Below are 13,097 nucleotides of genomic sequence, written 5' to 3'. Positions count from 1 at the left end.
CTCTTCATCTTTAATATTATGAATTTTATTACGTTGATTGCGCATCTGCAGAGTGCTGGCTTCCTAGAGCCCCCGCCTCATCATGTGGATTTTGGGGTTGGGAAGCCTATCCTAACGTAACCTGGTGGGCGCCTCCCAAAACATACTAACCTAAGGGAGTTGTTACAGTCTTCATAATATTAATCTAGAGCATATAAAGGTATTTTGTAAAGGATTGGTGACCATAATTATTAATGTGGCAGCAGTCTCGCCTAGGAAATAACCCCAACAAGTGATACAGAAAGAAGGGAAACCAATTTACTGAAGGCTTTTAGTTGTACGTTTTGATACCGTTGATGAGGATTCACGCCCCGGTCTGCCGCCGCAGCAGCGCTCCACAGGGCCGCTAACATCACAGTGGAAAATAACAGGCATGCAAATGACAGAATAAGGAGGGGGGACCGATGTCTCGTCGGGGGACCGATCAGTCTGCAGTAGATGCGGGCCAGCTGGTCCCCCCTTTAAATGGGGCGGGCCAACACGGGTCGGCGCATGCGCAGTAGAGGGGGGAACAGGGGGGAACGTTCAGTCCGCCACAAGCAGCGCTTTTGAGCTATACACGCTCAGAATCATGGGGGGGGGGACAAGGGCCACCCCAATGGATCCGCCAATGAGTGTGGGGCGAGAGTAGTTGAGGTTGTTGGGACATAAGGCTGAGGAGAAGGTTAAAAAGGAGGAGCAGGTTTTGAGGCTCAAGGAGGAGGTTGTGGGGATTGAGAAGTGCAGGAGAAGGCTTTGGGGGTCGAGGAGGAGGTTGTACTACATTTGTATTGACTGGGGGTGGAGACGGCATGTTTCATCTCTATGTATATTATATATATATATATATATATATATATATATATATATATATATATATATTGTAATTCGTTGGGGATATACCCCAAGGGAGGAAGGCGGTGCATGCCGCGCAGCCCCCCAGACGGCTGGTAGAGGTGCCAAGGAGGCCTAATAACGGGGCTGAGGGTGTCGGAAAGAGCCCACCTTTCTATTTTAATTGTTAATCATTTAATTTCTGCCATCTATAGGAAGCTATTCTTACTATATTACTTTTATCAGTTTAATGCACTTTCTTCCTTTGTTTTCCTACGTTCTATTATAATAATAATATTACGAATCTTATCATGTGATATGATTGATTGATTGATAGTTTATTGTTGCAAGTAAAACAACAAAGGAGAAGATATGAATTTGCACATGTATTATTGCAAAATTAATCGCTCTATAAATGTATTGCCTGGGAGTCGGGATGGCATATATTCCTCCCTTCTCCTTTGCTATGTACCTTTTAAAACAATAAACCATCAATCAATCAATAATCAAGGGGACTTATGAAGCGATACAAGGCGGAACAGCTAAAAAATATAAAAGTGTTCCTGCCGAGTACGACAATCCTGGGTATTTCGGCCCCGACTCCGAGCAACGTTGCCAGATTGTCGTACTCAGCCTCCTATGTTTGCCGATTTCCGACCCAAAAACTGCCTCCTCGACCACAATAACTCCCATCATATATATCTATCGTTAAAATGGTTAATTATTGGTATTTTTTGGCAATAGCTAAAGCTCAGAAACCGGTAAATACGAGGCTCTGAGTACGATAATCCTGGCAGCGCGGCCCCGAGAGTTCCCGGGAAAAATGCGCACTTACATGGAGTGAGTTGGAAATGGATAAATTGGAAGTAGGGCAAAATAGGATCGGTAGGTTAGCTTTGAATGCACCAAGGTATGCAGCGGTGGAAGCATTGAGGGGTGATATGGGGTGGAGTACCTTTAGGGAAAGATTTAGGAAGGCTACCCTTAGATACAAAGTCAGACTGGAACGAATGAATGACGCGAGATTGGCACGGAAGGTTTACCTGTGGAGTGTGCATGAGAGCAAATGGATTAAAAACTGCATGAGAATGGTTGGTGACAGTGGTATGCGAGTCAGGTGGGTGAGCAGAGAGGAAGGGAGGCGTTTCTTTGAATGGAAGGTGACTGACAGAAATAGTGAGGGCCTAGAATGGAATGTGAGAAAGTGGAAGAAAGAGATAGACAGTGCAGTGAAAGGTGACGGTCTGAGGAGGTGGAAGCATGTGATGGAGCGAAAGACTACTTTGGAGTGGTACAGGGAAAGGAAGCCTGCAGTGTGTCAGCTGGTATGATGGAAGCCTGGGTGGTGATCTTCTCTTCCAAGCTCGAGCGCAGTGTATGAATGTGAATGCAAGAAACTACAGGTGGTCTGAGTCCCGCAGCAAAGTGTGTCAGATGTGTGACAGGGGTGTGGATGAAACTGTCGTGCATGTGATACTGGTGTGCGGGAGGTACCGGAGAGAAAGGACGGAGATGATGAGGGTGGCACTGAGTGAGATGGGCTGGGATGTGAATGGGAGGATTGCAAGGACAGAGAGGGAATGGATGCTGCTGCTGGTGTGTGTGGGAGGTACCGGAGAGAAAGGACGGAGATGATGAGGGTGGCACTGAGTGAGATGGGCTGGGATGTGAATGGGAGGATTGCAAGGACAGAGAGGGAATGGATGCTGCTGCTGCTGGGACTGAGTGATGAAGCAAATGATAGAATTATAGAAGCCATGAAGAGTTTTCTGGAAAAGATGTGGTGTGCAAGAAATAGGGAATTGGAAGATTTGTAATGGATACTGCTTGTGTTGTTTTTATTTTTACAGGGTGTGCCGATACGAAGGCCTGACTCTCCAACGGGTCACCTGTACAGCAAGAGCAAGAGCAAGAGCAAGAGAGCACCAGTGACCAGCACTCCAGCACCAGCACGCCGTGCCGCGCCATACACTCGTCACCATGAAGGAGGAAGTGCCGGTGCTCGAGTACAGCGATGTCTCCATTGAGTCCCGCGGCACCATGGTGAGATAATGACGTACATGCTGAAAGAATTTTGACATTGAGAAATCTGTTGCGTGAAAATTTGTGTCTCAGTCAGTGGCGGTGTTTGACGAAGGATCTTTTTTTTTTTTTTTTTTTTTTTTTTTTTTAGAGGTACTAAGGCAGGATTTGTGTCGTGTCCAAGGCGATGTTAAAGGCTATGAGGAGAGAATAGCTGACCGCAATGAAGGCTTCCTGCATAGATACTTAAATATAATTGTAATCAGTAAATATATTCGTTTACGTCAGGTGTGGTACTGACTAAAGGGTCAGTGTGACGGAGATGAGCACTAAGGCCATGCGCAGCTCTAACGTATGTCCTAAACGTTACGTTTGCTTTATCCATTAGGACTAAACTATTTCAGTGGAAATGGGTTACTATCGTTAGTGCCGATAAATTATTATTTCAGCTGTAATCCCTTATATTAACATGGCATGCTAATAGTTCGGTTTGGCATTGATATGGTACCATCTTTTACATCATTCCAAACTCAAAATTTAAAAAAATACCCAGCCCAAATCTTTGGAGGATGATTTTGGAAATGATTATCCATTAGATATATAATAGACATATGGTGGAGTTAGCTTACTTTACCTCATGGGGTTAGGTACCCTTATATGGTGGGGTTAATTTGCTTGAATAAGGGGAATTAGTTTGTATTACATAATGAGTTTAGGTTACCTTTACATGGTCGGGGTAATTTCTTTTACTTTGTGAGGTTTGATCACCTTTCTAGGGGGAGTTAGATCACTTATTAGTTTAGGTTACACTTAACCATTGTAATCATTAAAACCTTGCCAATCCCCTCATAACTAACCTCACCTCATACCCCCTAATGCCTTTCATCCCTCCTGCAGGTGCCGGTCAGACTCAAGCTCAGCGACCAGGGCATCACCTTCCGCAACGTCAAGACTGGCAAGGTGGAGTCCCTGGGTGCCTCGGACCTGGAGGTGGTCAACTGGCAACGGCTGGCCGGCGGGTATGGCCTCCGCATCTTTACCGAGAATGGAAACCTCTACCGCTTTGGAGGCTTCAAGGAGTCGGTAGGTTGGGCTTGTATTATGGAAGGTTCCATTCTTTTTTTCTGGTTTTTATTTGTTTATTTTTATTGGTGTAATTTATGACGTATGGAATATAAGACATTAGGTACCTTATTTTTGACGGGTATTTTTCCTCTTTTATTACTTAGGGACATAGGTGATATTTAACATTAATATTAATCCTGTTTCTGTGTGAACTAAATATAAGTGAAGGAAAACTAGCAGCCTCAGCAAAAGATTTTCAGTTTAACCCATTAACACGTTTTAAAGATGTAGGTGTATAAGATGTATTTCTTTATCCAGTTGAATATTAGAAACTAAAAAACACGTATTTTATCAAGACATGATAATTTTTTTCAGGCATTCTCTTAGGTAATTTTTTTCAGGCATTCTCTTAGAAACTTTTCATCTTCATCACTGAAAAATACAAGACTTCAGGGTTGGGTCCAAGTACATGTACTTGGACTTGGACTTAAGTACAGATTTTCATGTACCTGTACTTGTACTTGGAGTTTAAAAACTCAGTTGTACATGTACTTAGGCCGCGGCCACACAGGGAGTGAGAAAGCGGGCGAGAGCGAGAGCGAGAAACTTTAATACATAATAACCAATGCAGGTGGCCATACTGGCAGCGAGCAGGTAATGGCGAGAAAGCGAGCTGATAAGCGAGAAAGCGAGAAGAGTTGACGATTAACTTTTCTCACTTTTCTTGCACGAGATTGCTCGGTCAGAAGGAGTGACATCACATACATGCTTTTCTATTATTTGCTCGTACTCGTACAATATATAGGACATTTTGGTTAACACCTTGATTGCAGAACTTGAATATATTTGTGAAAACTCAATAAAACAGAAACTAAATAAATAGTGACGTTGAAGTTAAATAATCACTCCGTAATGTTTATAACACATTTTACATATAGCTCCCATTAGCTGCAGCTATGAAATGAGTACTAAAATAAACAATTCCATCTTATAGAGAAAAGCCTCCTGAACACGATGGTGTCTACAGATTTTTCTTAAAACGCCAAATAAGTGAAGCATGGAACTATTTATAAAAACATTTCACTTCATCCCTTGTTTGCGCCGACGCGCCGACAGGGGTGGATGCGAGGCTATACTGGTCTGTGGGTCGCATTGCCATGACAACCCTCGCCTCGCGCCCCTTTTTGTGTGGCCACAGAAACTCGCCTTGCCGCTCTCGCTCGCTTTCTCGCTCCATGTGTGCCCACGGCCATAGACCCAAAGTACTTGCCAAGTACAAACAAGTACATTGTATTTAATCAAAAGTTATATACTGTATGTAGATTCTAGTGAACTTTGTGATGATACTATTAGGTAAATACATACATTGAGTGTTATGATATTGCAGTGTAATGTTATTATGTCTCATTAACCCTTTCTTTGCGCGCAGGACAGGATGCGACTATCCCCTCAGGCGCAGTCAGGCAGCCCAATGTGGTCTCTTTTAACCTCTGGAGCTCATAAACTATTCATCACAACTAAAAACCAAAAACACCATTGGAAAGAGGAGGCACGGATCTATAGGAGTCGGTTATGTATGCCTCTCCTGCGAACGTACATGCACGTTCAGGGAGTGTTGAATATGAACACTTACGTCAGTGCGTGCGTGATGATCAGCCATACTGAGGGAACTGCGGACATCTTTCCTTGAGATTCTGGCAAGGTTGTATTGCCAACTGCAATATTTACAACTATTTGGTCAAAGAATCAGTCAGGTGATAGGTGAAGCTATGCAAAAATGCCGCTATATTGGACAAGAGCATCCACCAGTTACTCGTCCGTAGATTTGCTGCGCTGGGCTGATATGATTTTCCACCAAATTTAGTGAAGAACCCACTCAATTGGCAATGCTGTGTTGTGAAAAATAGTGTTGGAACACTCTCATACGCGGGAGATTTGAGTGCGGTTGGAGCTTCCAGCGAGCGTTTAGCACCACCAGCAAATACGCCTAACGCTCGCTGCGAGCGTTTAGCAATGAAAGGGTTAATGTGTGTATACGAAAACTACCAACTCTCGTGCTCTACGAATCTGTGACAAGAACTTTTTTTATCACATAAAGTACTTGTACTTAAATACAATGACAAGTACTTGAACTTTGACTTAAGTACATAGTAAAGTGACTGTACTTGTACTTGAAAAATATTCAGGTACAGGTAACTCTCGATTTACGCGAGTGTTGCGTTCTTGAAGAGGTCGCGTAATTCAAAAACAATGTAAATCAAACAAGAGGTAGGTTTCTGTCGAAAAGTAAATACCGTAATTTTCGGCGTATAGCGCGCATTTTTTCATATAAAAAATGCCTGAAAGTTTAGCCCTGCGCGTTATACGCTGAATGTACAAATTTTTAACGATTTTTTTCTTCTCTGGGATGTTTTTAAGGGTCTGTTTTTCGTCTTATCCAATAACAACGGCAAACTTACCTTTATTATTGTTTATAATCCTTCATAGTCCGTAGCTGTCCTATAATATTGTTACGCCACCCCCCCTACCACACACCATCCACGGGCAGGCAGGCGGCGTAATCCCCACCAGAACAACCACACAGGCACCAGTCACTCACAGCGGCCCACACCGCACACCGAGGGGAGGAGGGAACGAGGCAAGGCACAAAGGATACACGTTCAACACTAAGTTCTAGTTTAATGACAGGTTCCTCACACAGTACAGCAACTTTCAAGGGCACAGAACAGTTAGTTAATCAGGCACAGTACAGGGGCACGGCAGACACGCACACCGGATGCACACAGCTCGCAAGCGGAGCAGCTCAACACTCTCTCAGCCCAGACACGCCACCCTCAACTGCTCCTCAGCGCCCCTTGCTCGCCACCCTCCACTCTGCCGACTCAGCACTTCCTGCCCGGCGGCCGGAGGCCCCGGGCTCCCCTCTGTCTCTCTTGTCCCAACAAGTAGAGTTGCACCATGCTGAGCTAACATTGCATCATGCTACAATTTCCTCACATTACACATACAATCATTCACATACAGCACATTCGTAACACTATCTCCCCCTTCAGAAGGCAGTCGACCCGGCTGCCCCAACATTCAACAAACAAAACATGAAATTAATCAAACTAATCAGTCCCCTGGGACATCACTAAAGTCTCTTAACCATCCCGGCCGACGCCTCGCGCCGAGCGGCGGCGCAGGCAAGCGGTGGCACCCAGAGCTGCCGGCCCCAGGTACTTTCTCAGGGTCGTCACTGACATCTGCCGCCGCCGCACCGCGCATGTTCTCGTCTCGCGCCTTTGGTCGACCTCTGACACGTCCTCGTCGCTGCTGCTGGGGCTCACGTCCCTGTTGCTCCGGTCGTATGTCTCCTTCATTTCATGGCCTGGCCTGCCACCTTGAGCTTGCCCGTGCAGCGTCGGTGCACCTCAGCCAGGCTTTCCTGCAGTGCCGCGCCGAAGCCAGAGGTGACGGTGGGCAAGCTCACGGTCGGAGGCGCTCCGTTGGCCAAATCCACGGTAGCCTGAGCTCCCGGCCGAGCATTGAACACAGAAAAATACATGCAATACACATAAATCAGTCTGTCCTCCACCACGTCCTCCACAGTCTCTTCTCGCCCCAAGGGCTCCGCCTGTCAGCCACGCCGTCGACCACCGCCAGTCCTCAGTGGGCTCTTCCACGCCATCCACTCCACGTGGCGCCGGGACAGTCGACACCGGCTCCTGGCCTCCACCCTCGGGGCAAGGTGCCCTCGCTCAGCCGTGACTACCTCCCCACGCAGCCATGCTCGAAAACCTCCTGGAAGCAAAGGGCACCATTCGGTCACCCTCCAGCTCCCGTCCGAGGCCACCACGAGCCTTACTGGCCTCGTCAGGTAGTCGAGGCCCAGCAACCCCGGCCCGGCGATCTGGCGGCGGCGTCCACAGCGCTGCCCTACGCCCGTCTGCGCTCTCGTCGGATCGGCGGCCCATCGCCGCGGCGCCCAGCGGCGCTGCCCACGCCCGTCTGAGCCTCCACTGGCCCTTCCAGCAGCACACACTACCCGGGTCAGGCCGCGAGGACTCCTCAGCCCCGGTGTCCACTGTCACGCCGTGGCTACAACTGCTAAGCCTCCCACTGGCAACACGCTGGTCGGGCGGCGGCAGCACAAAGGCGGGGCCGGCGGGGGAGGCGGCTGGAGGTCGCTCCCTTCTCCAGCCCGCCGCGCTTCGCCCGCGCCCGCGTCCCTGGGCCTGGGACAGGCACTCAGCGGTGGCCTGACTGGCCACAGTCCTTGCAGCGAGGCTGGTGGGCATCGGGCTTGGCCGGTCAAGGGAACGCTCCCCAGGCACCGACTGCACCTATGCCCCTCTTGCCACAGCCCCACGAGCCACGGAGACCCTCCGGGCTCGCCTTCATCGACGCTGCCTTCATCTTCACCTTCGCCATCCGGCCCCGGAGGTCATGGCAGGGCGGGCGGCTAAGCAAGGCCGCTGATCGTCGTCAATGCCCCGAACTCCAAGGCCCTCATCAGCGCGTCGTCGGTCCACGGCAGGGGGTGAGAGTCCTCGCCAGTCTCGTCCCTCAGCGCCCGGCAGTCCGCACAGAAGCGCTGTGTGCCGTCCTTCTTAATATCCAGGACGACTGCTGAGGGCCATGGACTATCTGTCCGCTCCATCACCCCCTGCGCCGCCAGCTCGTTGACGGCGCGCTGCAGTTCCTCCCGCCTGGCCGGCACGACACGTCGGGGCGGGCTCCTGGTGGGCGCACCATTTCCCGTGTTGATGCCATGCTTCACCAACCCCGTGCGGCCCACATCCAAGTCACCCCTGCTGAACACGTCCGCGTACTGGGCCAGGGTGTGGCGCATTTTCTCCGTCTGCGCCTCCGTCAGGTTAGCGGCGCTCCGGTGCGCCAAATCCTCCAGGAAGTCGGGCAGCGGCCCCACAGCGGCCGACTCCTTGCTGCCCGACGTCTCCTCTGGGCGCTCCACCTCCTCACAGGTGCCCAGCTTGGCACCAGCGGGTACCTTCCGGGCCTCGTCGGAGAAGTTAGCTACCAGCACCGTAACTAACTCCTCCCCCGCCCCAACGAGGCTCCGTCCGACTGCCACGCCGTCAGCCAGCCGCAGGTTTTCCGTGGGCTCCACCATGCCTTCCGCTCCACGCATCGCTCTGGACAGGCGACACCGGACCCTGGCCTCCGTCCTAGGGGCAAGGTGCAGACGCTCAGCCGCGACTACCTCTGCACAGCCAACCTCCGGAAGCAAAGGCACGTCTTGACCGCGTACCCTCACCAGCTTCCGTCCGAGGTCGACACAAGCCTTGCTCTGCGTCAGGTAGTCGAGGCCCAGCAGACACGGCTCGTCCCGACTGGCGACATACACCGGCAGGCGCTCCACAGCGCTGCCCACGCTGATACGAACCTCCACTGGCCCCTCGAGCTGCAGGCAGTGCCCCGTGACGCCACACAGCCTCATTGGCGCTTCTGGGAGTCGTGTGGCAGCCAGCATGTCAGGCCGCCCCAAGGTCTTCTCGGCGCTCCCCACCAAGCGGCCGGGCCCGTCCACTGAGCCCCGTAGCGCTGTTGTCAGCTGCAGCGCCTTCTCATCCTCGCCCCAGCCCTGGGCAGCAGCTGGCATCTTGAACTGGGCCTCCCATGCCAACTTCCCGTCGTGCCCCGCTGGCTTAAGCCTCCCTGAGCACGGTGAGGCCGAGGGGCCGCAGAGAGGAGCGGGCGGACCACGTGGGCTGCAAGCCGGCCGGCATGGCGGAGAGGGAGGCGGTGAGAGAGGCAACGAGGCAGGGTTAATGGGTCCGACTCCAGCACCAGCTGGACCCAAGGGAACGGCTCCGACGGCTCCCCAGCCTCCTGCAGCCTCCACCGGCTCCGCCACGACGCCACCAGGCTTCAGGGGCCCTTGCCAGGGGCCCCACGCGGAGCCCTGCCAGTCCGCCACCCAGGCGTCCGTCGCCAGCACACGTGACCTTCTTGTTCCTCCCCGCGTGACGTTGCCAGCTCTCGCCGCCGCCTCTCCGCCTCCACCTCCTCCCTCAGGCCCTGGACCTCGCCTTTCAGAGTCTGCACCTCTCCCAGCAGTTCACTCTTAACGCTGTCGCAGGCCTTGTCGGTGTACTGCTGGGTTTCCGCCTTCAGGGACGAGAGACTGCTCTGGAGGATATCGGCAAGATGGCGTGCCTGCTCGTCTGCCCTCTCTTCTGCCCTCTGAGCCTGCTCGCGAGCCCTCTCGTCTGCCCTCTCTTCTGCCCTCTGAGCCTGCTCGCGAGCCCTCTCGTCTGCCCTCTCTTCTGCCCTCCGAGCCTGCTCGCGTGCCCTCTCGTCTGCCCTCTGATCCAAATCCTGCCTCATACTGGCCAGCATGGCAGCGAACAATTCCATCTGGCCCGGCTTCACCTCACCCGGGTCAGCCTCGGCCTTGCCCGTCTCCTCACCCTCACGGCGATCACTGGGGGACGCCATGACACTCGGCGCGCTTCACTGTTCACTTATCCCACTCCTTTGACACCAAGTGTTACGCCACCCCCCCTACCACACACCATCCACGGGCAGGCAGGCGGCGTAATCCCCACCAGAACAACCACACAGGCACCAGTCACTCACAGCGGCCCACACCGCACACCGAGGGGAGGAGGGGGGGAACGGCAAAGGATAGGAACGTCACACTCAAGTTCTAGTTTAATGACAGGTTCCTCACACAGTACAGCAACTTTCAAGGGCACAGAACAGTTAGTTAATCAGCACAGCACAGGTACAGCACACAGCGCACACGCACACCACACACAGCGCAAGCGGAGCAGCTCAACACTCTTCTCAGCCCAGACACGCCACCTCAACTGCTCCTCAGCGCCCTGCTCTGCCACCTCCACTCTCTCTGACGAGCACACTTCCCCTGCGGGGTGGCCCCCCAGGCTCCCCTCTGTCTCTCTTGTCCCAACAAGTAGAGTTGCACCATGCTGAGCTAACATTGCATCATGCTACAATTTCCTCACATTACACATACAATCATTCACATACAGCACATTCGTAACAATATGTTACCATAGAATACAGGGCGATCTAATAACTACTATACAAAGACTAAATCGGTGGAAGATCGTCCATGCCTTGCTGTTGTCCCGTTTTTCCGTCGGGCGCCATTTGTATGATCTTGATCTTGATGTCACAGTTGGCTTAAGATTGTATGACTAAGGAGCAGTACAAGCTACATAAAAAATCATATTGGAAAACAATGTCCATGTGTTCATTATTAATTATTAATATTAGTGAGAATAATGGGGTGAATATGATACCAGAAACTGTACATCATGAGTCTTGTACGAGGAGTAATTTCACGCAATCCCAGCCCGGCCGCCATTTGCATTGTTTACAAACCACACAACCACACCCACACAGCAAACAGCTGCATACCGCGTGTCACCAGAACCGAGATATCCACTCGGGCACTCATTCTCAGCCTCTCTCGTGTGAGGAAGAAATGAGGGACACAATGAGGGGCTGCCTAGTATTGGTACCAGTACCGTACCGTATTACTGGTACCGTTAGTACCGGTACTGGTACCGGTACCTGCCCACCCCTATTGTTGAGTAGCGTGGCAGCGTAGGTACTGTAGTGTTGTTCAAGTGGCGCGCGGGAAGAACTGAGCTCAGCTGTGTGGCCGTGTGAGTCCAGTTGCGTGAGACATCTGGTGGCCACTTCATAAAATATCGCGTATAAGTGAAAAAAAAGCCTAAATTAAACATTTATTTGGATTTTGGACCCCGCGTTATTTAAAAAACGCGTAAACCAAACTCGCGTAAATCGAGAGTTACCTGTACTTGAATTTGGAGTTAGGTACAGTCGCCTGCACTTGGACCCAACCCTGCTAGACTTAGCCAGATATATTACAATCTACCTAATTCAATATTCAATAATTCAATTATATGTTAGCCTTATCAACTTTAACCATACTTTGTCAATGAACATCTGTAAATAACTAATTATAAACAAACAAAAAATCACTATCCTCCGCCAACAGGAGCAGTCCAAACTGGAAAAATTCTTCAAAAACACTTACAGCAAGACCATGACAGAGAAGGAGTTTTCTGTCAAGGGCTGGAACTACGGTGCGGCCAAGTTCGAGGGCGCTGTGCTGTCCTTTGATGTGAGCTCCACCCCTTCCTTTGAGGTGCCTCTGAACAACGTCTCTGGCTGCACCACCGGCAAGAATGAAGTCACGCTGGAGTTCCATCAGGTGGGAGTTACTTGAGTTATGTTGGTGTTGTTTTTAAAGGATAGAGAGGAGCACCAAGGCCCTGTTCAGCTTTAGATCTCACTACCCTCACCTTCCCCATCCCCAGCATGATGACGCAGCGATCAACCTAATGGAAATGCGCTTCCACCTCCCCACCTCGGAACTGGCCGGCGACGACCCGGTGGAGAACTTCCAGCAGCGCGTCATGTCCAAGGCCTCCATCATCACGGCCACAGGCGACGCCCTTGCCATCTTCAGGGAGGTGCAGTGCCTCACCCCGCGGTAAGCTGGCTCAGGACGGGCTGGGAGTTAGGGAGTTTTGTTTCACCTTTTTTTCTTACTTGTTCTATTTATTTTCTTTCTAGTTCATTTCTATTTCTCATTTTATTTATTTTACTTATCCATTTAGTGTGTGTTTGGTTGTTGTCACATGTTGCTTGTATCGTTCTTGACTTCTTTATAGCTTCAAAAATTGTTACTGGACTTTTTTTCTTCATGGTGTTTATTATTATTGTTTTTTTTTGTGTGTGTGTGTGATTGTTTTCTCATGTACTCCTGTTTCTTTTTGTTATTCTCCACTCCTATATTATTCCCAAACATGTTACTCTTTAGTTTTTTCATGTTAACTATATGTAATGGTATATTTTTGCCATCTGTATTGTTACTAAAAGGGTAGTCTTCCTCACTTTTGTTATTTCTACATTTACCATTTATATGTTAAAAAAAACAGCTGTACATATACTAAAAAAAATCTACTTACCTTTCAGTGGTCGCTATGACATCAAGATCTACCCGACCTTCATCCAGCTTCACGGCAAGACCTTCGACTTCAAGATCCCCGTCACCACTGTGCTGCGCCTCTTCCTGCTGCCCCACCCAGACCAGCGCCAACACTTCTTTGTGGTTGGTGCCTTCAGAGTCTTTTGTCCATGGTGAAATACAT

General features: G+C 50.4%; 1 protein-coding gene across 1 annotated transcript in view; it reads left to right on the top strand.

Moving 5' to 3' along the window:
* Positions 1–2,768: 2,768 nt before the first annotated feature.
* The window catches only part of LOC127001950 (FACT complex subunit Ssrp1-like), a 28,346-nt gene continuing 18,017 nt past the window's right edge, over positions 2,769–13,097 (top strand). The window contains exons 1-5 of the mRNA XM_050867222.1: positions 2,769–2,895; positions 3,772–3,957; positions 11,939–12,154; positions 12,261–12,436; positions 12,922–13,057. Of these exons, the coding sequence (XP_050723179.1) occupies positions 2,833–2,895; positions 3,772–3,957; positions 11,939–12,154; positions 12,261–12,436; positions 12,922–13,057 (777 nt within the window). The 5' untranslated portion in view covers positions 2,769–2,832. The remainder of the gene's footprint in view (positions 2,896–3,771; positions 3,958–11,938; positions 12,155–12,260; positions 12,437–12,921; positions 13,058–13,097) is intronic.

This window comes from Eriocheir sinensis, chromosome 22 (assembly GCF_024679095.1).
Source record: "Eriocheir sinensis breed Jianghai 21 chromosome 22, ASM2467909v1, whole genome shotgun sequence".
Taxonomy (NCBI): Eukaryota; Metazoa; Arthropoda; class Malacostraca; order Decapoda; family Varunidae; genus Eriocheir; species Eriocheir sinensis.
This window is presented reverse-complemented; position numbering and strand designations above follow the sequence as displayed.